Consider the following 24,191-nt stretch of genomic DNA (forward strand, 5'->3'; position numbering starts at 1 on the left):
ACACACACCATGTTCCTTTGAATAAAGACATTATTTTAGTGCAAAAAAAAACACTGCCAGCATCTACAATGTTCATGTCATGTACATGACAATACAAATGAGTATGACATGTAGCCGCTATTTGGCATAGGCATTATCACTATGGCACTACTGTAATTTCAGAAGTTTTCGGTGTACTTTTATTTTCGGTACTTTCGGTGCGTCTGTTTCATACCTAAAATTTCAATACACCGAACAAACACTAACACACATAAACCAATAGGGAACTGCTTCTCTGTACCGAAAATTTCTGTTCACCTAACCTAGCCTGTTGCCCTCATACCGAAAATATTAATTTTTTAGCACCGAAAATTTCTGAAATTAGAGTATTTGCGCGCATAGTAGCACTAGTGTACTAGTAGTAGTCTAGTTTTTTGTGGTCTTTATTATTATCTCGCTGCATGCAAGACGGACTGTCCCGCTCTGACTGCAGACGTGTGCATGCAGTGTAGATCTACAATCATGATTGTACTACTGCAGTATGTAGCACGCATGTGGACCTGTGGACCTGTGGTGTTTTGCGTGTCATGGACACTCACTGAATCAGAACAGTGTAGTCTGTACTAGTGTGTAGACCTACTAGAGTCAGTCAGACAGTGCAGTAGCTTGAGATAAGGCATAAGGACGGTAACTGAGTTTAGTTAGTTGAGTGGGTTTGCCTCATTTCAGTTCAGTTTTGTCTCAGTGCAAAGAAAGTAGTGGTGCTTTCAGTGAGTTCGAGGCAATGGGAAAGCGCGAGAATCGTCTGAGCACGGCGGATGTCTGCGCAGACTGCAACACTCCCGGTAAGTGACCGAGTGCATGCTCAAGCCAAAGCCAGGCAAAGGCCTGACAAATCACGAAGTTACGACTGATCGCGTTGCGTGATGAAATTGCCCATAAATATTTCCTCCCTGTCGAGCCCACGCGCAGGTGGTATTGGTGTCAGCCTCCTCGCTTGCAAAGAGCTCAGCTCCAAATGAGTTTCAAGTAGTTCTAGTCCCCTGCTTTCAATCAAGTTAGTTCTAGTTGCTACGCGTTGCGAGCTTTCGCGAGCTTCCGATGGAGCAATGAATATGCGGACATCCTGGTCATCAATGAGCGATGCCAGGTATTATGCCCCTTCTCTACTCCTCTCTCATCTGGCCATGACTTGGTTTATGGCTTCCAGTTCATCCCGTAGCGTGTGCCTAAAAACAGTGAAGCGTGCTCGCGCGATAGCACTTCAGAAAGCACCGCGCGCCATTCCCTAAGTAGTTTCCGATGAGTCGGTGAAGTGGTCTTTCTTGTTGCAGCTGCGTGTGTGTGTGTGTGTGCCCACAACATCAGGATCATGCCCATGTGCCCTTGGCTGTGGACGCGGTGTCGTCTGTTTTGTACGCAGTGGATCTCGTGTGGCTCGGAATTCGTGTTGTTTGTGCTGATGTGCTCTCGCGTGCACCACTGCTAATCTGTACAGCATCATGTGAATAAATTGTACTGTACGGAATGAGCACAGACTGTTTTCTAGCTATTGCAATCCGACCTCCTATTTTCTAATGATTAGGAGCTGTGACTTCTTTGGGAGACCCGGACAGACGATCTTTTCCTCCCTGTGAGGATCGTTCAGTTCGTGGAGGTGCGCGAATGGCGCATCTAGAATCTTTGTGTCATGAAAGTATCAATGTCTTTATCATTGTCGGGATGGTCAAGATAGGCGAGAAGTTTACAAGTACAATCATGTAGAATGATGTAAATAGTTGTGTATTCTCACAGCGTAGATGGCTTCTGGCGGCGGATGTGTGCGAAATCCCAATGAGAGCACCTGTGTTTTTCGCTGCTTTTGCTAGACTAGATAGAGCCCAGTCGCACTGCGAAGAGTTATTTGGTGTGATGGTTCGTTCTGCTGTCACCATCAATTTTTGATTGAAGTGTGGCGTCGTATGATGGCCAGTGGCAGTGGCGAAAGTCTGTGCGTTCGTGCTCAGCTCAGGTGGTTGTGATGTCTCACCGAGCCACGAACAAATCGCGGTGTTGCCTGAGCGTGATGGGGCGTGTAGACGTCAGCTCGCTCGCGTGCAGCAATTTTCTGCTGCGCTAGTGCGTTGAGAAAAAATCTATTACTATTAGAAGTAGACTACAAGTACATGTATTGCGAGCCAGTTAGTTACCTGTCACAGTGTCAGACTCGGAGAGACGAAGGCAAAGTAGTTCAGCGCAGGTGTAAAACTGCTGCGACTCGAATCGAGTGAGCACCGGTAGTTTGGTGTCTGTGGATTTCCGACAGAGCAGAGAGCCGGAGGTGACCCATGTACTTCGAATTCGTGTGCACAACAACATCGTGCTGACTGTCACTTGCGCGCAGTAACACAATCGTGTTATTAGTTACGGAGATTGAGTAATCATTAGTTTAGTGTGAATGGATTTAGTCGTTCGCCAGAGATCCCATTCTCTCTGGGGTTTTTTTTCTTGGAAATGGAGGAGCGCTGTCACCGGTCGCCGTACCTGTTCGTGTTAGGAAAAAATAATCTGCCCGAAGCCGTCAACCTCCTTGGAGAAGTACTGTGACAGGTCCTAAAGCTGGAGGTCAACATTGTAAAGAAGTGACGAAAATGGACAGGTGGTCGAAGAGCCATGACATAACACTACGGTACGACATAGTTGTCAGCTCAGGTTGTTTGTCGCACAACTGACCGAGGCTTAGGCTAGGCTACGTGAGGCCTGGTATAACTTGAAGTTGCAAACCAGCTGTCAAAGGAAAACGACTGGATCATGGAGAAGGCTGATTATTTCTCCAGGGATTCTGACCTGCACGTAGGAGCAGCTAGCTACCACGCTGTCGTTCTTGTTTGTCTGGCTGAGACGATGCATGCACAGTGGTAAACAGACTGCACGAAAGACATGCGTACACTGACACTGTACTGCGAAATGGGTGTGTTTTGCCTGGGCTGCTCTGGAAGAGAGAGAGAGACCGCAGCTAGTCGGTGGTTTGTGGTCCACGCCGACAGGGTGATACTGCGTCCGCAGAGAGGAATGCTGACATTCACTAATAAAAAGCAGTCTCCGGTTCAGGATCAACTACTGTAGTACTTGTGGTGTTCGCATCCAACACCTTGTTACTCAGCCGATTGGGTTCTCAGTTGCTCATTGACGTACCGTACACTGACTGCACTGCTCATTGACGTACATTGGCTGCACTGGTGTGACCCTAGACATGCCCTGTTGCCAGTGTTGGGGATTTCTTCCCCACCCTCTTGCAAGCTGTGAATCGGGACACAGCAGACCTCTACTGAGTACTGGCTCTAGCTCTTGTCTTGAGCTGTCACTCTAGTGTTTAGCAAGCAGCTGCCATACAGTGAATGCATAGTCTAAACTACTGTACAGGCAGAAAATTTCGTCAGTCAATAATTTCGTCCAACTCCAAAGAAAGGGAGTTCGTCCGGCTGTAAATTTCGTCCATGAATCATAAGAGTGTATTGAAAAGCTGGACAAATCGACATTCGTCCGGCATTTAATTTAGTCCAAAAGCTCCTTGGACGAAGAAGACGAAACTAAATTCCAGACGAATATTTCTGCTTGTACAGTACTCTTTCCCTCAGCCTGGCTCAGGACTAATATAATAATATTCGCGGGATCCGCGTTAGCATCACTTGAATGTTCAGAAACACACAAGCTATAGCCTTCGCTTCCGCAGGCCACCACTATGCCTTTACACCTTAGTGGCGAATGCAAACCTCACAAGTGAGTCAGGGCTCAGGACTCAGGTTCATAATCATATCCACAAGAAAGCAGGGGGGGGGGGGGGGAGGGGGAGTCAACAAATCATTCTAGTCATAACTACGTCTGGCAGGAATATGAACGGAACACAAACTCAGTGAGTTTGTACAAAGGTGTGGTACAATGCACAGTGAAACCTGTGTAAGACGACCGCTCAAGGGACCTTCAAAATGTGGCCTCTGTTACCAGGTGGTCTCTGTTACCAGGTGGTCTCTGTTACCAGGTGGTCTCTGTTACCAGGTGGTCTCTGTTACCCCTATCCCAGTGTCTGGGTTCCATTTTGAGCGCGATTCGATTCCAGGGCTCATGACATGAAACCCAACAGCAAGATTCCATTCACGAATCCATTCAGGTGCGTAATGGAACGCACTCACTGTGTGCAGGACTAGGCCGTAGTTAGAAATAAATATACGGTCCTGTCGGGCGCTGAAGAACGGAGCGCCGAAGAACAACCAGGCTAGAATTTCACGAAGCACAGCATACCGATGTATACACAGTGACTCAACAGTGCACAGACTGGTAATATATGAAAATAAGAACGGCCTACGCCACAACGCTGACCCGCTAGTTGCTAGTTGTTCATCGACCGCCAGCACTGTAGTGCACTGTGGGGTGCTGGGAGCCGTCGAATATTATTATTATTATTATTCACACATATCCGCCGGATGCACCATGGGGACCCACGAATACAAACCAGCATATGTTCCCTCAGCAATACAAGCAAGCAAGCACGCAAAGATAAATGAGAGCCCAGGCAGCGAAAACAAAACGAAGAGAGATGAGGACATAGGCAACGAAAACAATCGAATATTATTAGTACTGTAAAAGCCATATCGGCTGCTCTGGCTGGGCCATGTTGTTCGCGAAGGACGTAACTCAGCGTCCTACCAAGCACTGGAGATGGCAATTAATACCCGGGACATCAAGCGCCCACGTGGCCGACCCCATCTCAGATGGATTGACAATATTAAAAATGATCTTAAGCACGCCAATATTGATATTTCTGACTGTTTTGAACTGGCTCTAGACAAGAAAGAATGGCTGATGCTTGTGGAAAAATGTGCTGCGCTTGCGTAGTTGTTCTTACTGCGATACGTTCTAACAATAATGAGATGCCTTTGGTCGGCTCTTCTGCCTGGATTTCGTTGACAGATGCGTTAAGCCCATGGATCCTTCCATGAGTGACATGCGAACTGTAACTATTATTATTATTATTAAAAGCCATATATATAACGAAGTGCTAACTCTAACGAGTTAACGAGGAGAAATCTGTCGTTAAAATAGAAATCGTTATACAGAAATCAATACATACATATACTGTCCTATTGAGCGTTGAGAATGAGTGAGAATCGTTACCTTTGGCACACGTAAACCAGTCAATTTTGGGAAATCGTTATAATTATAAGCGCCTCGTTAGAATAATGGCTTTTACAGTAGATTGAAGTAGCAAACAGAAGCAGCGGTGACGAAATCCCGAGCATTATGACCACTCACACGCATGCAGCCACTGAAATACACCAACGTGAGGCAGTGTACAGTATAGTACGGGTTATACTGATTGACCCCCCCCCCCCCCCCTGTGCTGTGCGAAGTACACAACCAAACTGGTTCCTGATTATGGTGGCGGCATTCCTTGGTATGAACCATTTCATGAACACCTTCGACTGCAGCTGATGGGTGTTTTCTTTCTGTACGTCTGTGTGTGTGTGTGTGTGTGTGTGTGTGTGTGTGTGTGTGTCTGTGTGTGTGTGTGTGTGTGTGTGTGTGTCTGTGTCTGTGTGTGTGCGTGCGTGCGCGTGCACGTCCTGTGTGTGTGTGTGTGTGTGTGTGTATGTATGTATGTATGTGTGTATGTGTATGTATGTGTGTGTGTGTGTGTGTGTGTGTGTGTGTGTGTGTGTGTGTGTGTGTGTATATCACGTGTGTGTGTATGCGTGCGTGTGTTTATGCTGCAGGACCTAATTGGGCGTCTCTCAACCGCGGCGTGCTAGTATGCGACGACTGTGCAAGCTTCCATGCCAAGCTAGGCAGGCACATCTCCCACCTGCGCTCCCTGCGCCATGGCTACTGGCCAGAGACCCTGATGGAGGTGAGTAATGAGTGTAGACCGCATTGCAGGGGCGTAGCTAGTACATAATGTGCTGTGGTGACTAACGTTATGTGCCAGAGTACATAATGTGGTGTGCTGACTATGTACTACTGGCAACCTCATCATAGCTTCAATTTTCCGCTTTTTTTGACTATGTGCTGCCTACATGTATGCCGGCCATTTGCTTGCGTGGTGACCGGACTACCCTGACTGCACACGAACTACGCACCTGTATTGTAGCGGTGTTCTCTCACTGTTTGTCTTTGCTGCCGTATCCGTGGCAGGCGGCGTGCACAGTAAAACCTGTGCTTGCCGGACCCTGTACCGAGCGGAATCCTGTATTGACCGGACAAATAAACGGTTTTCACGAGTGATGTGCGTCGAGCGTGCATCCCTGTACAGGGGACACGATAAGATTTCGAAATTGCTCTGACACAATGTCCTGCCACTTCTGGAACCGGTCGGACATGGCCGGACACTGTGATTTTTTTACAAGTCTGGTACTCAGCACTCATAATAAAAAATAATTATTATTATTGGCTACACGACACCACTGCATAATGCACACATGCATGTACCGGTACATGCTACATCACCCTGCGGTATACCGTATTGCTGGTCACATAAAGGATGATCATCACACTGATCTCAAGTATTGTAACACTGATTCAAATCGCTGTGCGTTTTTCAGCAAGCATAGTAACTGTGATATGAGCGTGCAGTGTTTCTGCACATTTCGGATTTGACCTGGTTTTTCAGCGGCAGATCGAAGACATTCATTTTTACGCAGTCGACAAAAGACAAAGTGGGCATCTGCTTGCCCATTCTAACTTCTTGTTGCCAACTCCAAGATCGACAACATGTCACTACTCGAGTTGGCTGAAGGCTCCCATCTTTGCAAACGCGATGTGCTCTTTGAACAGCACGTAGTTTCTACGCGACGTTGAACTTCTGACTTATTTCGCTGCTGCTGCTCCGTCGATCTTGCACAGCGCCTGTGCAACAGGAGCGTACTTGACTGGATTTGCAGAAGACTGCTCCTTTCGATAGAGGCATATCGCAAGCTGGCACACATTTCTGACGCCTTGTTTCCCTGGAACAGGGACGTTTTCAATATTTCGGATTGTACAAGCGCCTCGCGGAATAGTCCCTATTGTAGCGAGAAAGGAAGAAATTTCATTTCAAAACTCCTCGATCGTTTGCTACGCTCAAACTGGAGCTACACTGAAGTGGACAGCTCCCTGTCTTGCTGTAAAACCCTGTTGTCACAGGTTGCTGCTCTGACTTCGTGAGACTTCTTCCCAGGCAGAGCGCCATTGTCCTCAGCCGTTCTCTTTCCCAGCGACGCTATTTTGTGAATTTCGATCGGACAGATTGTCCGTTCAAGAAAAAAAGCGCCGGATTCGAATCGAAAATGGTCGGAAAATGTCCGATGTCCGACCGTTATCGTGTGCCCTGCTGTACCAAGCAGAATCCTGTCCTATCAGGACGTTCCCCCTGCACCAAGGGTGTCCGGTTAGGGCAGGCTTCACTGTATTTGATTCTGGAAATAGCTAGCGGTATGTGAAGTCTCCCGCACTGCTGCATCGCCATACCTATTTCGCCATGCATTACTTTCGTTCTTAGCGTAGAGGCGACGGTTCGATACCGGAACGGTTTGACAGCAAAATTGTGTAGACCCGAACCAATCATCAGCGTGGGCTGTTCACTCGAAATATGTTTGTGTAAGGAAGTTTGCTTTGAGGCCAGAGTCGATCGATCTGAGCCACTCCTTTGTGTTGGCCCGTTGCCTCCAAGTTGCCCTCAATTTTTGGTGTTTACAGAGGTGGCTCCGAACCGGAAAGGTTTTGGAGTGCACGTCAAGTTCACTCTGAGTTCTGAAATTCGGTAATTGCTATCGCTCCACGACGGTCAGTACAGAGCACCAATAAGCCTTGTGTGTGCTTCCATTAGTTTTAATTGGTATACGGTGCTTTATTGGCGAGAGGCGAGCCGCTGTTTACCTGCGACAAGAAGTTGATGTTTCAAAAGACGTAAAACTCAAGTCGCAGTGCGAAGCAACACGTCAAAAACTCAAATGCATGGTATAGCGCGTCTGGTCATCGCAGAGCCATGACATTTTGGCTCGAAGTAAAACACACCGTAGTCTCACTGTGACATACGTTTTTTAATCAAAATACCAAGAGAGAAAGTGAATATTGAGACCGTTCCGGTTTGCAACCTATGTCCTATTTGAAACCGTCTCCTCTACCCCGTAAGAAGACCTTGAGTCTTTGGGGACTGCCGTAATAAAGTATGAATAAATAGTAATATTCACTGGTTTGAGGGAAAGACATAAGGGGGGAAAGTCCGAAGAAAAAATCTGACTGTCACCACCAGGACACGACCCAGGGACCCTCACCTCACGCTAATAATAATAATAACGAGAGAGAGCTTGGAAGCTCAGGGCACTACGCTATGCTTTTTTGCCTACCTCATCGTACATGTTATTAAAACTGATGGAAATGTTTTTTTCCGTTGATTCGCCACATCATTGTATTGCAAAAAACGTTTCGATCAGTTTAAATATGAGTTAGGCAAAAGTATTTGTAGAATTTATTTCGGATTGTTATTTTTCTCTAATTTCATCCACTTTTGGTTTGCTCCTTCTTTTCTTTTTGATCTTCTTAGACTGTACATCAACACATTTTGGCCGATCTCGAAACGAAACTTTTCGCCGTCATTAAACTTTGGCCGATTGGAGTTTTCAAAAAGAAATCGATCGGTATTTTTTGCTCTCACATCCATCACACAGTTTCCATGTGCGCAGCTGCAGTAGCACGACACGAATCTGCACGATTAAGCCTCCTATGCTCATTTCTTGCATTTGTGTCGTCCCACGTTTCCTGGGACCGGCGCTGACTCTGCCGATCACGGGCGATCTGGACTCGACGGTATGTCTGTCCTGACGTTTCCTGTGACCGGCGCTGACTCTGCTGATCACGGGCGATCTGGACTCGACGGTATGTCTGTCCTGACGTTTCCTGTGACCGGCGCTGACTCTGCCGATCACGGGCGTTCTGGAGTCGACGGGATCTCTCTCTTCAGACGTTTCCTGTGACCGGCACTGAATCGCCCGTTCACGCTTATTTTGGAGACGACGGGATTTCTCTTCCAAAGTATGTTTTTGCTGACGCATCCTATCACCTATTCGGCGTCTATTCTAATTTAATTTCCTCCTCGTCTCCCTATTTCTTTCCAAATCTCCCTCTATATCAGGGAGTCGTATACATAATACGACGAATATTGGTACGGTACGGGACAGATACGGGAGCCAGCAAATATTTTGGACAGCTGTTATGTACAATCCTGTAGAGCCTTTGTAGTCACAGATACGGGACAGATACGGGAAAGATACGGGATAGCTCCAGGCGTGAAACAAACACACAAACAAACAAACACCAAATTAAAGCTGTGTGGACCCTGGCTAGCGCCAGACGTTACTGAAGTAACGTCTTCTGCATAGCTACGGGAATAAATAATAATGAGTCTGTCAGATCTGTACCATTGGTTTTGTAATAATAATAATAATAATGAGTCTGTCAGATCTGTACCATTGGTTTTGCGGTGCTCTATCATATCATGGAATATCTCGGTTCAACGGAACATCCTATTGGGACTCATTGATGTCTTGTACTCTTCTTTGCCTACATCTGTGACATTTGAATTCGTTTCTCTATCTCTGGTGTGTGTGTGTGTGTGTGTGTGTGTGTCCGTGTGTGTGTGTGCGCGCGCGCGTGTGTATGTGTGTGTGTGTGTGTGTGTGTATGTGTGTGTGTTTGTGAGTGTGTATGTGTGTGTGTGTTTGTATGTGTGTTATGTGTGTGTGTGTGTGTGTGTGTGTGTGTGTGTGTGTGTGTATGTGTGTGTGTGTGTGTGTGTGTGTGTGTGTGTGTGTGTGTGTGTGTGTGTGTGTGTGTGTGTGTGTGTGTGTGTGTGTGTGTGTGTGTGTGTGTGTGTGTGTGTGTGTGTGTGTGTGTGTGTGTGTGTGTGTGTGTGTGTGTGTGTGTGCGTGCGTATTGCGTGTGTATGTGTGTTGGATATTGGACATTACATAGATGGTGAGGTCACTGGTCAACACAGGTGCCAACTCCATCTGGGAGCACTCGCTGAGGAAAAGTCGCTTCACAAGTCCCAAGAAGCCAGGCTCAAAAGACTCACAGTAAGGAAGTCTGGTGGATGTTGTCAGTGTTGAGGCTCATGTGCGATCGCATCGTTTTTGCATTTTCTGTAATTGTATTCCTCTGAGTGCTACGTGCACATTGCATTGTCTTGACATGTGCGTTTTAGGGCTACCATTAGTTGCACTGAGTATAGCTACGCCTGTGTGTGTGTGTGTGTGTGTGTGTATGTGTGTGTGTGTGTGTGTGTGTGTGTGTGTGTGTGTGTGTGTGTGTGTGTGTGTGTGTGTGTGTGTGTGTGTGTGTGTGTGTGTGTGTGTGTGTGTGTGTGTGTGTGTGTGTGTGTGTGTGTGTGTGTGTGTGTGTGTGTGTGTGTGTGTGTGTGTGTGTGTGTGTGTGTGTGTGTGTGTGTGTGTGTGTGTGTGTGTGTGTGTGTGTGTGTGTGTGTGTGTGTGTGTGTGTGCGTTGTATGTGCACGTTGTGTGTGCTTGTTGCTTTTTGTCGGTTAAACATCGCACTCCGAGCCTTGTTGACGGGTCACCGGGGAAAGTGAACTCTCAGTCTCATACATTGTCATAATTATGGACATGGGGACCATTCAAGCCTGTCATACCTGTCTTCAGCCATAGTTACCATGGCTACTATGAGGGTGCCAGTATCTTGCTACCAGGGCATGGTGACTTCTTCTTATATCGGATCCATAACAAATGGTGCAGAGCACGTGAAAAGGGCGCCTACGGTCCAAAAAATTGAGATTTTGAGAAATCACGCCTCTGGTGGTAGCAAGGCCTTCCAGGTTTCATATCAAAAACCAGATGGAATTCCGTCAACGAAATTAATGATGCAATGGTTGTGGTTTCCTTGCACGGTTTTAAGCCAAAATTGGTGGCAAGTTCAGACTTCAAATGGGTTTTCTGTTTTATTCAAGTACAGCTCAGCACCCTTTTCACATGCACCGCACTAGATCTTCTTTTTTCCCATTGTGTACTTTTGCTGGCAGTGCAATGAAGGAGAACTTCATACACGCTAAGTATCGTCATCTGCAGTTTGTGGCACGTCAGCCGGCCAAGGAAGATGACAACGCTCTGATCGAGGACTTCAGTCGCGTAAGAGACCCAGAGGCGTAGCTGGTCCCCTTTTAGGGGGTGCTGGTCCCCTTTAGGGGGGGGGGGGGGGGGTGGTGCTGGTCCCCCTTCTAGGAGGCACCCGGCCGAATATGTGTATGAAGGCTGGTGCATGTCATTCACGGTCATTATGTGCTTGCTGAACCTAGGTCAAAAGTTCCAGGGGAGTGCACGTGCCCTCCGTGCTCCATGCGGGCTACACACCCGAGACCATGCATGTCGATTTAAGACGGTGTGTCCGTCATGCTACTGTTACCGGACATTGAAATCCGTTGAGAAGTCAAGCGGCCACGGGGGGGGGGGGGGGGGGGGGGGGGCACTGGCCTTGCAGTTGTGAGCACTGCTGATCCATGTTTACAGGGTTTATGTGGACAGTTCAACAACAGTGCGTGTACGTGCTAAAAGGCGTAAGGCCGGCCCCCGTCATCCCATCGGATTCCAATGACCCACGATAGTACTTGGCAAGCGTACAAATTGCTGTGCTACTCGGCTTGGTTCACACCTGTACTGCGCGTCTCACGATGCTACCATCAGGACAGTTGTCCGATGTCAGTATCTGGTAACTGGCGTGTGACGTTCACAAGTCCTTTTAAAAAGAGTCAGTTCTTGATAAAGGTGGTGGCAAAGCGCTTAAGATTTGTACTCTTCTTTTCTTTTCTTGTCTATGACCACTTTGTGGTGGGTCGGATCTACTCACCTCCCACCGCTTTAGGAGCGGCACCTGCGCCTCGATCCATAGAGGATGACGGCGTTGCTACGGGCGCGGAAAACTCGGCCTCCAAACGAGTCTTAGGCGAACCGTGAATTTTTTCTCGCTGTTTATAGGCTTTCTGTCTTGTGTTCTGTTCTCTAGCAACTGCATGCTAGTGTTCGGCACAACAACTTGACGACATGCCTGCGATTGCTGTCACTCGGCGCTCAGGTTAACTTCTTCAGTCCGGTACGTGGAATAGTATAATGATTGTGTCTGAGGATTGCCTTAGCTGTGCTACGTGCATGAAACGCAGTGTTACAACAATCATCTGGCCAGTTGTTTCTGTTCTCTTCTGCCTTTGTCATTATACTAGGTGTGTATGTGTGTGTGTGTGTGTCACTGTGTGTGTGTGTGTGTGTGTGTGTGTGTGTGTGTGTGTGTGTGTGTGTGTGTGTGTGTGTGTGTGTGTATGGGACTAGGGGAGAGGGAGGGGTGCTTGGGAGTGTTTGCGAGATATCCTTAGACGCGGTCGTTTTGCACTTATTCAGGAAGAAACTAGTACAGAGAAACCTGTCTAAGACGACCGCTCAAGGGACCTTCAAAAATGTGGTCTCTGTTACCAGGTGGTCTCCTTATCCAGGGTCAATCGACTGGAAATGGCATCCCTTGGTCCTGGTTCCAGTGGTCTTCTAGGACAGGTGGTTGCCTTATCCGAGTGGTTGCCTTGACAGGTTTTACTGTACACCGGCTTAGGTGGCAGGTTGGGTGTGCAGAAGAAACTCATCCGCCATTTTCTTTCCTTTGACGACAACTGACATTCATGAGTTCACTGTTCTTTACAGGAAAGAGGCAACATGGCAATACACGTGGCAGCGTCGGCCGGACAATTGCTCCAGGTACAGTGATTTGAAAACGATAAAGAGCGATTGATTCGTTGTGTGCTGTGTTGTGTGTGTGTGTGTGCGTGTGTGGGTGTGTGTGTTTGTGTGTGTGTGTGTTTGTGTGAGTGCCAGATGTGCGTGTGTGTGTGCGTGCACACACACACACACACACACGCACATCTGGCACTCTATTCAACTGGTCTTGATTGTAGTCATGTGTGTTTATGAGTCACATATACACAGCCGTTCACCTCTCTGTTGTGTGTATACTGCTCTGGACATTTGTGCATTGAGCACTCTGCTTCGAGCTGCCTAGACCGGCCTTGTTTGTGTATTAAAGTACAGTCAGACATCGCTTAACCGCACACATCCGTTTTCCACAAAAATATCCGGATAGGCGAGGGAACCGGATAATTGAACACCAGTTATGTTGCATGCATCACGTATGTTGTAAATCTGTAACCAGCTATTTTCTTCCGCATGGCGAGGGATCCGGATAAAAGAGGACCGGATAAGCGAGGTCTGACTGTATATATATACGCCGTATGCTGTGATCATGCATGTGTGTATGCACAGTGTGAGTTGCTTGCAGTGCATGGAGCAGACACGTGTGCGCTGGATTGCCGTGGTCACACGCCAGTCGAGTGTGCCAGGTATGTGCAATTGTTGACTGTAGTATTATGACATTCTATGGCTCTTCGCTTGACCGTTACTGAGCAAGCACTACATTTAGACTTCCCCCAATGACCGAGACCACTAGCCTGTTGCATGTCATACATAGGACCACGCTCAGGCTTACAGTCTAAGCAACATTGAGCATTACTCATTGGTGTTGTAAGATAGGCGCCTAGAGTTCCTCCAGTAACTGCCCTATTCTCTCATCTGTAACGGTGCACAGACTGGCACAAGTGCCAAGACCCTAACTGGCACGAATGCCAAGACCATAATTATGGTGGACGGTGCAGAGCTGCTTCACCAGCACAATAGCTTACACATCCCCTCCATTCCTGATCAGTCTTTGTGTTCACCAGGCACCATTACAATACCCTGTAGAGTAATGATGCCACTTACGGACTCTTGCACTATCCTGTTCTAGTATTTCAATGGTAAGTGGTTGGAAGAACTAGGAAAGTTTTACCATGGTCCGTTTCACGAAGCTCCGGATTCAAGAACATTTGAATTGATACGGGAAGTCGAGACTAATTTTAACCATTGTCGAGTTTCAAAAGCTTAGGGAAATCCGTCTGCCTGGGTGTTAGAAAGGGTAAGAAGGAAAGGGAACCCGTTGATTTAATCTTCTATAGGGTACCCCGTAAGGAGACCATAGGTCTGTGGGGACTGCCCTAGAGAAATATGAATAAATACTATACTAAAAAACTACTATAGCCTTCGCGGCTTCACCTTGCCTACGCTTCATTTCTTGACTTCACATTTCTTAGGATTGCCGGATACCACGAACTGGCGGAACGGCTCATTGAGTTGCAGTACGAAGTCACCGATCGTCTCTCGGCGTTTGTGTGCGGAGAGCGACCAGGTAAGAGGCTCGACCTGTCAATGGGTGATGATACAGTGTAGTGACGTGTACTCAGTAGCAATACATACGGGTAACACAGTGTAGTGAATATTCATGCACTAGCCATGGTTCATGCACTAGCCATGGTTTTTTAAACACAGTGCCAAAAGTGCTCCGAATGCAGGATTTTGCACCCTAATTTCAAAATTTTCTCGGGGGAGCCCCCTCTTTGGCCAGACCACCTCCAACGGCGGTGCTACGCGCCTGTGGTTATGGTAGTGCAGCACAGTGAAGGTGCACAGAGATTCATGGTTATGGTCCTGTGTGGCTTCGTATTAGAACACTGGTGGCTTGGTATTCAGTGTGCTGTTAGGGTATGAGCTCATAGATACTTTCTGCATAAACATCCTCTCACCTCATAGCCCTCATTTCCCGTCCACCCAGCTCTTGGCTATCCACACGTAGGTAGGATAGCAGACGGGACCTTGATTTGGTATGTTTGGCTCCTATATGTACTAGTATGTAATGCCATTGCCTCTGTGTGTGTGTGCGTGCGTGTGTGTCTCTCTCTCTTTCTCTCTCACTCTCTCTCTCTCTCTCTCTCTCTCTCTCTCTCTCTCTCTTTCTCTCTCACTCTCTCTCTCTCTCTCTCTCTCTCTCTCTCTCTCTCTCTCTCTCTCTCTCTCTCTCTCTCTCTCTTCTTTCGTACACAGTACACATATTTGGTGAACACCACATGTTGCCAGATTTACCTGCAGAGTAAGTTTGGGTTAGAATCATAGATTTAGGAGCACAGTTGTTTGTGGCACATATACTCAGCTCACAACAAACACTGTTCTTGCCAATAGTCTGAGTGAACTCTGAGACGAGTGTAGACTCGTCACTGGGGTAGGCTGCTGATTTCACTGGGCTACCCGGCTTATATTTTTGAGTTCTTGACCATCTCCATGTATGTATTTTTGTAATGTGCGTCTGATGAGTATTTTTTTGAAACACAAAACTCGGAGTCACGAGAAGGATTTTTGGTCTCTGTTGTTCTGCCCTGTGTGGTAAGCTCTGCCCCTTTTTGAGGTATTGAGCACTGTTTGCAGCAAAGACTACAGACACTTTGTCTAATGTTCAGATTAGGTGTGCACAGACTCCAGTGGTTAGATGTTCTTGCAAAAATGATATTGCATCCGTGACTCGTCACTGCATCTTTTGCGCTCGTGTGAAAGTAACCACTACTGTAAAAGCGTAAATTCCCAGCTGCGCCTTGTGAGCTTGTCAAACTGCTTTCAGGAATGTACAGATGTACAGATACTGTACATGTATGTCGGGGTCAACCGGCTGGTTTTTGCTTCTTTTCACATATCTGTCACCACTCTCATAGCGGTAGTATTTTTTATTTTATTTTATTTTATTTTTACAAAAACACACACACACACCATTTGACGGCACAAAGCAGCAAGGCAGCGATGAGACATATGGAATGGCAGGAGTGGGGGAGAGGCAGGGGCAGCTTGACCGACCATAGGGTCTCGGCTTCATTGCAGCCCAAGCGCTCCACAAAAACAAAAGATTACAGAAAATACGCAGTAATGATAGGATTTTGGCTGGTGTCCTCGCAACGCTGGAGAGGCTGAAAGTGAGTCAAGTCGGCAAGAAACAAAGAAAGAGCTCCAATGTTGCGAGCAACCGATACTCTCTCAATTATCACATGCCAGCTGTGTTCCCTGTTGGTGGTTTTTGATTTGTTGCACACTAGGTTGGACTCCATAAACCGAGACATCGAAGGAGTAAAGCGTCTAAGACAGGTATAGTTCACCACCTAACCGTATAGATGATATGCCAAATAACGCGCACCTAGACTTGAGAGGGCATTGCAGAATAATTGCATACAAAGTTCAAAGTTGTACGGTTACCTGCGACTGGTATTCCTGCAGAGCTCAGGGCCTACCATGTACACATTGTAGTATAATTCGTATGCAACTTGTGTGAAATGCCCTCTCAAGTCTAGTTGCACGTTATTTGGCATATCATCTATTGGGTAGCCATGTTTTCCCTGATAGCGTCAGCTCTGCGTCCACACCTAACTGTATTTCTCAGGCTTTCCTCCGTCCATTCTTTCTCCAAAGCATTGCTGCCAGCATTGTGATTAGCAACCTCGGATATGCATGTACGAAATAACGATGCTATCTTCTATCCTGGTGACCATAATAACTGTAAATTATCCAACTTGGCAAATAATGATAGCTCGAGAATAAACTCGGATAGAGAGCCAATTCCTGATGATGGGCCTTGCCCGAAAATTTGATCTAATGTATATCAATTGCAGTGTAGCCTAGAGACCGTAAGAGAGAGAGAGAGAGTGTACAAGGTGTGTGTACAGGATGTATGGATTCAAGTATTGGCTACAGTGGAGTCTCCAAACCTTGAGTAGAGATCCAATGATCAATTTATAATAAATATAAGGACCAGGGAACAACAAGTTACCATAATACCCACTAACACCGCCAGTTACTAAACAATCAGCTCATGCGATAACTCTAGAATAACAGCAGTTTCCTCATGCTCGATTGAGGGTTGCATTGTTCACCAGGCTGCCTGTACTCATTTCGGAGCTTGTGAAAACCAGTGTGCAAGCCAAGCATGACTGTGTTTGACAGCCATTGGGTGTGAACAAGGGAGCTGGCTGCATGTGGTGACTGGAGTTCGCCTGCGTTTCTCCTGTGTGTGTGTGTGTGTGTGTGTGTGTGTGTGTGTGTGTGTGTGTGTGTGTGTGTGCGTGTGTGTGTGTGTGTGTGTGTGTGTGTGTTGTACCACAGCTGTGTAACAGTCGCTTTGAGGAGCTGGCCGCCGACTTGTACGACGAGGTGGAAAGACGGGAAAACGAAGACGGTATGATGAATGTAATGTCCTTGCTGCAAAACGATAATCATTTTTTTGCATCATGCGATGGAAAGCGTCTGTCTTCTCTGGCTTGCCTTGGCCTTTGCCTTTGGGTGTTGATAGGGTTTCAACTTTGGACATTACAAGAAAACGGGGGGGGGGGGAGGGGGAGGAGGAGGGGGGGGGAGGAGAAAGGGGGGGGGGGGGATGGGGTGGTTATGGAGTGGTTGTGGAGTGGCTTGGATTAGACTACCTAGGTGTACTGTACAAGAGAGAGGGAGAGAGGGAGGGGAAGCTGTGTTGCAACTCCGAGTTCCACGTGGTCACGGTCACCGGGCAGCAGAAAGTGCTGTATCAGGTCGTGTCCGCTTCTTTCTCTTAGTGACCCATCTCTACTTGACCCATCTCTATTCCACTCTCTATTGACCCATCTCTATTCCAATCTTTTCTGTGCACGTTGCGCATGCTCCACTTCATCCGTTTTGCATTCCTATCTACTTTTCCTAGGCTGCTGCATCTGCTGTTCTGTGTTCTCATCTTGTGCGTTACCTTCTTCTCTCGTCAGTTTGTCGTTTCCCACAGCCTTGTGCTGATTGGCTTTGCGTTGTTCTTGTTGTGTACTGTTGTGTTGACTTGCTAGTGTGGAACACTTTGCAGATAGACACTCCAGTTCAGTACCTGCCCAAGAACAGCGTGCTCGTACCCGTCAGAAATCAGGTAGGTCTCTGCTAGCTCGCAGGGCATATCGCTCGTGCCTAGGGTGCTCGTGCTTAGGGTGCTCGTGCCTAGGGTGCTCATGCCTAGGGTGCTCGTGCCTAGGGTGCTCGTGCCTAGGGTGCTCGTGCCTAGGGTGCTCGTGCCTAAGGTGCTCGTGCCTAGGGTGCTCGTGCCTAGGGTACTCGTGCCTAGGGTGCTCGTGCCTAAGGTGCTCGTGCCTAGGGTGCTTGTGCCTAAGGTGCTCGTGCCTAGGGTGCTCATGCCTAGGGTGCTCGTGCGTTGCCTTACCTGAACAGCGTACATGCAGGTTGCTGTCATCCTGGATCTTGGGACCACTCGTTTGTCAAACTCACTGTGCAAGTAGAAGGCCGTCCTGTGCTGTTCCGAAGCATTTGGATGTAAATAGTGCACTGTGACTTTGCTTGCCTCTGTCTGTCTTGTAGTAGTAATGGTCAAGCGTTCTAGTCGTTGGACTCTTGAGGCGAACTAATCGTCGTATCGTGGCTGGAATACTGGATGTGCGTTTAAATTGGTTCTAGTGTTCAAATTGGATGATTCCAACCACGCACCTCCATAGAAAGTTGAATAGCGGCTTGACTACCCTGCACTGTTTTTTTGTTTGTCTGTCTGTCTCTTGTTTGTCTGTTGTTTGTTTGTTTGGCTATTTGTTTGTGATTGTGTTTGTGTCTATGTTTTTCTCACGCTCAGGGTCGTTCTAAGCTCTCCCGTCTCACTCACAAAGACCTGTGCATGCTCATCGTGGACCTGCTGAAGGATGCTAAGCGCCGCCAGCAGGAGAGCTTGGAGCGACGACAGCAGCAGCAGACGTCGGACAGTGCAGAGAAAGGTACCATATTCTCCGGAGTACAAACCGCGCTTTAAACGCTAGTAATTCACCCAAAAAGTCGGTGCGGCTTTTACTACGATGGTTAAAATAGCAGTGATAAACAGGGTGGATGTCTGTACTTCGTGACGAAAAAAGGCTAATTAAGCGCCTGAGCACAGCTGATACTCCAGTGCGGCTTATACTCCAGTGTGGCTTATACTCCAGTGTGGCTTATACTCCAGTCGGCTTATACTCCAGTGTGGCTTATACTCCAGTGTGGCTTATACTCCAGTGTGGCTTATACTCCAGTGCGGCTTATACTCCAGTGCGGCTTATACTCCAGTGCGGGTTATGCTCCAGTGCGGCTTATACTCCAGTGCCGCTTATACTCCAGTGCCGCTTATACCCTAATGCGGCTGATACCCTAATGCGGCTTATACTCCGGAATACACAGTACATACAGGCAGAATTGCGACTCAATAGCGACGAGCACAAAGATGCTGGAATATTGAAGATACGAACGTCACTAGCTTGAAGTGGATCCCCCCCCCCTCATACACACACTTTACACCCCCATACCCCCCCCCCCGATACCCACACCCCCATACCCACCCTCTGTTCTTCGACAGGCGATATCACTGTTCAACTGAATCATAGTTCACCTACACTTGGCAAAAACCCTTCTCCTATGGACACTTCCGGTAACCTGGCATTCCAGTCAGCGGCAACATCACAGTTTGCTTTTTGCCTCCCCTTCTCTCCCCTTTTTGTGTCCCCTTCGTCCAGGTGATCAGTCGGGTACGCTGGTACCGGTCGACGGCTTCGAGGTGGTGGAGAAGTCGGAGAGCTTTGCTCGCCTTGGCATCGAGTCCGTTCCCACGGCGACCAACGGGAGAATCCCGCACGCCACGCTCATCCCTCCGCCGGCGGGCGACCGACCTCCGCTGGCTACGTTCCATCACATACCCGGGTCTTTGGTCCCGGGTGGCCCTCGTCCGCTGGGTGCTCGCGCCATGAAGTTGGACATTCCACACAGACCGCCACCTGTCGACCATGACTATGACGAGGTGTCGAAGAATGGCGATATTCACGATGGCCTCTCTAAGGTAAGGGAGATGTATGGATTTTACATGTGCCATGAGTACGAGGGGTATAAAGGCGAATATGTTCACAGGTGCGAACCGCATGCACAAGGGAAAATGCAAGGGACACGGTATACACAGAGTACGCATAGTATAATCCATTTATCCCATGTACTGTCCCAAATAGAGCGTGACCGACACTAAAATCTCCCCTATTTACTCTTTGGCATGACTCAGGGAATATTTTTGACCCCAGCGGGGTATATCGCTCTTCCCAGCTCAGAACAGCCGGTGATTAGCTGAAATTGCCGAAATCGTATCGTACCACGAGATAAAGAATGATGTTACACTACACATAAGAACCTGGACTACTGGTCAAAGCTTCTGTACAAAACGAAAATCCAGTGGAGAAAAATTAAATCTCAGCTCAGAGTCTTTTTTTAAGCAATCACCAGGAGACATGTGGATTGGTAAACTTCCGTTGAGCACACCGTGTTGTGTGTGTGCGTGCGTGCGTGCATGTGTGTTTACATGTCCGTGGGTGTACACATGTGTATGTGTGCATGCGTGTGTGTTTATATGTCCGTGTCTTGTTGTGCGCTTACAGAAGTCCTCCAGTCGCCTGCACACTCCAAGCAAGCATGCCCCGCGCACCAATGGTGATGCGCAGCATCCCGATCATCTCATGCTGTCGCCGCTTAGAGGAACGGTAAGGCTAGTTCCTTGGCAGCCGGCAGCACCTAGCCCTTGAGTGGTTTCTGGTTATAAACAGAGGATGGGGCGAGGGAGGGGGGCAGGTAGTCTAAAAAGGGAACCCACATTTTGGATTTTGCCTGTGTATCCACTACAGTTGATACTGGTAATACATTTTCGTCAACTTGAGTACTACTGTAGTTCCTTGGCAGCCAGCAGCACCTAGCCCACTGAGTGGTTTCTGGTTATAAACAGGGGGTGGGGCAATGGGGTCAGGTAGTCTGAAAAGGGAACCCACATTTTTGGATTTTCGCGGCCTGTTTATCTGCTACAGTTGATACCGGTGATACATTTTTCGTTCACTTGAGTACTAGTAGATCCAAAACGAGACAAAAGCCAAATTTCTACAGTTGAGATGTTTGCCTTGGTGCCATCGAGATGTGCAGAAGAAGCTTCGTGACAAACTACGATTTCAAGATCACGCCACAATCACTTTAAAGTTTGCGCGGAGATGTGAATGTACTTGTAGGTAGTGTTGAAGCGATCTCACCGGGTACTCGTTAGCTCGCTCGCCAGAAACTCGGCTCGTTTGTGCGGCCAGCTCGTTTGCATTAACGAACACCGTACACCGTACTCCGTGCACATGGCAATACATGTCGACTGGGGAGTCGTAAAATATTTTAAGACTCTCCAGTCGATCGAGAGTCCAGTGAAAATCACTCGCAGTTACAGTGACTGTATGCCTGCACGACACTTGAGTTGTTTCAGTTGTCGTTGCAGCTTTGGTGGACTCTACTGATGTCTTGTTCCGCATCTGCTGACCTATCGCAGGATATGCTTCGGTCACCTTTCCATTCGAGTGAAAGTTACGCTCAGTCGTTTGGAAGTTTTCTCCCGCGATGCAGCGAAGACCAGGGCTACTTGCAATCTTTGCAGAACGGTCTATTCTTACAAAGGCTACTCAATGACGGCGCTGAAGAGACATCTCGACACCTAACAGCAGTCCGAAGTGAAGCAGCAGCAACCCCAAATGCCGGCGGTGATAATTTGAACCAGCTGAAAAAATCGAACTTAGAAAAAAAATATTCCAACAATCATATTTGCCACCTCAATGAAACTCGTTAGCTCGCTCGATAGCTTGCTCGTTAGTGGAACTGATGGCTCGTTTGTTATAGATACGCTCGTTTCAACACTACATGTAGGTCCAACGTGCACATACGTTTATCATATTTTTGCAATTAGCCGACAATTGACAAAGACAGTGCGTGGGTGCGTGCACGTGTGTGTGTGTGTGTGTGTGTGTGTGTGTGTGTGTGTGTGTACACGTGTGTATGTGTGCATGCGTGTGTGTTTATATCCTTGTGATATCGCAGGATCTTGGTCTTCTTTCTCCCATGTCAGATGTTAGTGCTTATAGTGGATCAGAGGTGAGTGGTATGACGGCGTTAGCTCTGTCCACGATGTCTGTGCGTGCGTGTGTGTGTGTGTGTGTGTGGGTGGGTGTGTGGGTGGGTGGGTGGGTGTCACAGGTCTAGGGCTGCATAGTGTCCGGCGCACGAGTTTTGACACAGTGCCTGCCTGCGAATCAAAAATATTCGAATTTAGCGGCTGAAGAAGGGTTAAAACTAGAATAGCGCGCCGAAATGAAGTGACATTTCAGGCTTTGGGTGGGGTATGTTTGCGCGCAGTTCAGCTCGAATCGTGCAAAGGCGCTTCTTCACTTACGCTATAGTTCTCTGTATAAAGGAGTGCTACCCACAAGGTCTTGCCATTCAGTGCTCCCGCAGCCTTCTCTGTTGGGATGTGTATGATGGAAACTGAAGGATTTCAATCCAGTATCCACAGTAAGTTAGATGTGACTTACAGTTCCTTGTCGTCGTGTTGCCGGTGTGGTGAATTACTTCTAAACATGTACTTCGAGGGGAAGTGAATTGGTAATTCCTGCAGAAGTTCGGATATAGATATTGACTTGGCACAAGCATTAGGTACGTCGCAGTACATATTCCACGTGGAGGTTGGCCATGCCGTCAAACAGGCCAGTTTGAATGAAGTCACATATTTTCACGGAAACCGCCTATAGTTTGTGCTAAACAGTGTTTAAGGATGGACTCGGATGGAGAGAGAGCCAAAGATAAATTCATGGAAAATAAATGGACCAAGTACGTTGTAGAATGTCAGCACCGTTGGCCAGTGTCGTGCAATGTTATTGCATGAGCTAATTGTCAAGTGACTGGTGGTGTTGGTGCCGTTATAGCGTAACTTGTAGTTCCTTGGTCCTTTTCTCTTCTACAGCTGGTGTTTATTTTTGTATATTTTGTTGCCAGCTGACGTTGACTTCGTCGACGTCCACACTCAACTCGCCAACAAAGTCACCCGAAGGTCTGCTGGGAGAGAATCGTATTCTGCAACACCACTTGGTTGTGGCAAAGGTATGGCTCTACTGTAGTCCTGGAAGCTCCCTTGTTGTTGTCTTCAAGTTTAGGAGCCGTCCGTAATTCTCAATCTTTTACACGAAAAGATAACGTTTCGTTTACGGATGGGTGGGTCGAGGAGAGTTTTGTTTTTGAAAAGCAACGGTAGCTGATACACCAATCAATTGTCGTGGGAAGGCATGCAGCATTCAATGGGCGGTACACCGCAGAGCAGTGGCCTACAGCAACAAAAACAAAAGGTACAACCTGTGCCTGGCAGAAAAATTAGCAATTGCACAAGCACCCAAGCACCTCTCTCTCTCAACAAGAGGAGTGAACTTGTGTCAAAGTGTCGCCACGAGAATAAGTACTACCTTCGGAACTTCAAACCATCCACAGCCATCACCTAATTAAGTAGGAGACAACCGGCTCCAGTGGTTGTCACCTTTTACCACTGCTGCCATTCACAACTTTTAGATTTGCGCCATGATGCAGCCATTTACACTTTGCAAGTTTGTGGGTATATAAACCAATACCGATCCAGATTTAATCATTGCTGTTGTCTGATGATCGCTTAGTGCGTGAAACTCAGAGTTAAAACACTTTTTCCGTCCTCTTATTGTTTGATGTCTATCATGTGTTGTTCAGAAGTTATCACTGTTTATTTGTCCATCTCTGTGTCTGTGTGTTTGGGCGTCTGCCCGTCCGTCCACATGTCTCTCCCGGCTTGTCCGTATTCTGGTCTGTTTCTGTCTCTGTGTGGTTGGGTGCATATTTGTGTCTTTTTGTTTTTGTCGCTGTCCCAATCCATCTCTGTGTCCGTGTTCCATGTTTGTGCGCTGTGCCCATCTTTATGTCCGCCTGACCGTTCGTCCGCCATCCGATCACCTGCCTCTCTCGGCATGTACAACAGAATCAGATATCTCAGCTGCTAATGGACAACCAGCGAATGGCATGGGATGTCCACGCATTCAGGATGATGGTAAGGTTCAATAACCAGACTTAACAACTTGATTGTGGCACGGCCTGTGATATGATCTGCAGGCGGACATTTTGGTCGGTCAATGATTTCGTCCAACTCCAAAGAAAGGGAGTTTGTCCGGTTGAAAATCCCGTCTATGGATCATAGGAGCGTACTCTCTCATGCTTGGTTCAGCCATGAAACTCTTGAGTCACAACGGAATTTGCCCAAGGTTTTCATTGTGTGCCTTTGTGTACGCCGCTCTGCCTGAACCAGGTATTGAGCACTTTCACGGAACCTAAGTCTCTGTGCATAGGAGCGTATTGAAAAGCTTGCTGGAAGTAGTCTGATCTATCGATTGGCCTGAAAACTTCGTGAATGAAAAAGACGAAATT

The 24,191-nt window shown here is 47.6% G+C and overlaps 1 protein-coding gene across 2 annotated transcripts in view; it reads left to right on the top strand.

The window, feature by feature from the left end:
• The first annotated feature begins 660 nt into the window (after positions 1 to 660).
• LOC135821152 (uncharacterized) overlaps positions 661 to 24,191 on the top strand; it is a 36,268-nt gene continuing 12,737 nt past the window's right edge. For both annotated transcript variants that reach the window (XM_065334218.1, XM_065334219.1), the window contains exons 1-18: positions 661 to 824; positions 5,730 to 5,863; positions 9,961 to 10,064; positions 11,024 to 11,129; positions 12,001 to 12,087; positions 12,684 to 12,737; positions 13,299 to 13,375; positions 14,162 to 14,256; positions 14,949 to 14,994; positions 15,983 to 16,031; positions 17,043 to 17,115; positions 17,747 to 17,823; positions 18,532 to 18,670; positions 19,436 to 19,755; positions 20,339 to 20,440; positions 21,798 to 21,851; positions 22,749 to 22,853; positions 23,749 to 23,817. In XM_065334218.1, the coding sequence (XP_065190290.1) occupies positions 764 to 824; positions 5,730 to 5,863; positions 9,961 to 10,064; positions 11,024 to 11,129; positions 12,001 to 12,087; positions 12,684 to 12,737; positions 13,299 to 13,375; positions 14,162 to 14,256; positions 14,949 to 14,994; positions 15,983 to 16,031; positions 17,043 to 17,115; positions 17,747 to 17,823; positions 18,532 to 18,670; positions 19,436 to 19,755; positions 20,339 to 20,440; positions 21,798 to 21,851; positions 22,749 to 22,853; positions 23,749 to 23,817 (1,752 nt within the window). In that variant the 5' untranslated portion in view covers positions 661 to 763. The remainder of the gene's footprint in view (positions 825 to 5,729; positions 5,864 to 9,960; positions 10,065 to 11,023; positions 11,130 to 12,000; positions 12,088 to 12,683; positions 12,738 to 13,298; positions 13,376 to 14,161; positions 14,257 to 14,948; positions 14,995 to 15,982; positions 16,032 to 17,042; positions 17,116 to 17,746; positions 17,824 to 18,531; positions 18,671 to 19,435; positions 19,756 to 20,338; positions 20,441 to 21,797; positions 21,852 to 22,748; positions 22,854 to 23,748; positions 23,818 to 24,191) is intronic.

This window comes from Sycon ciliatum, chromosome 7 (assembly GCF_964019385.1).
Source record: "Sycon ciliatum chromosome 7, ocSycCili1.1, whole genome shotgun sequence".
Taxonomy (NCBI): domain Eukaryota; kingdom Metazoa; phylum Porifera; class Calcarea; order Leucosolenida; family Sycettidae; genus Sycon; species Sycon ciliatum.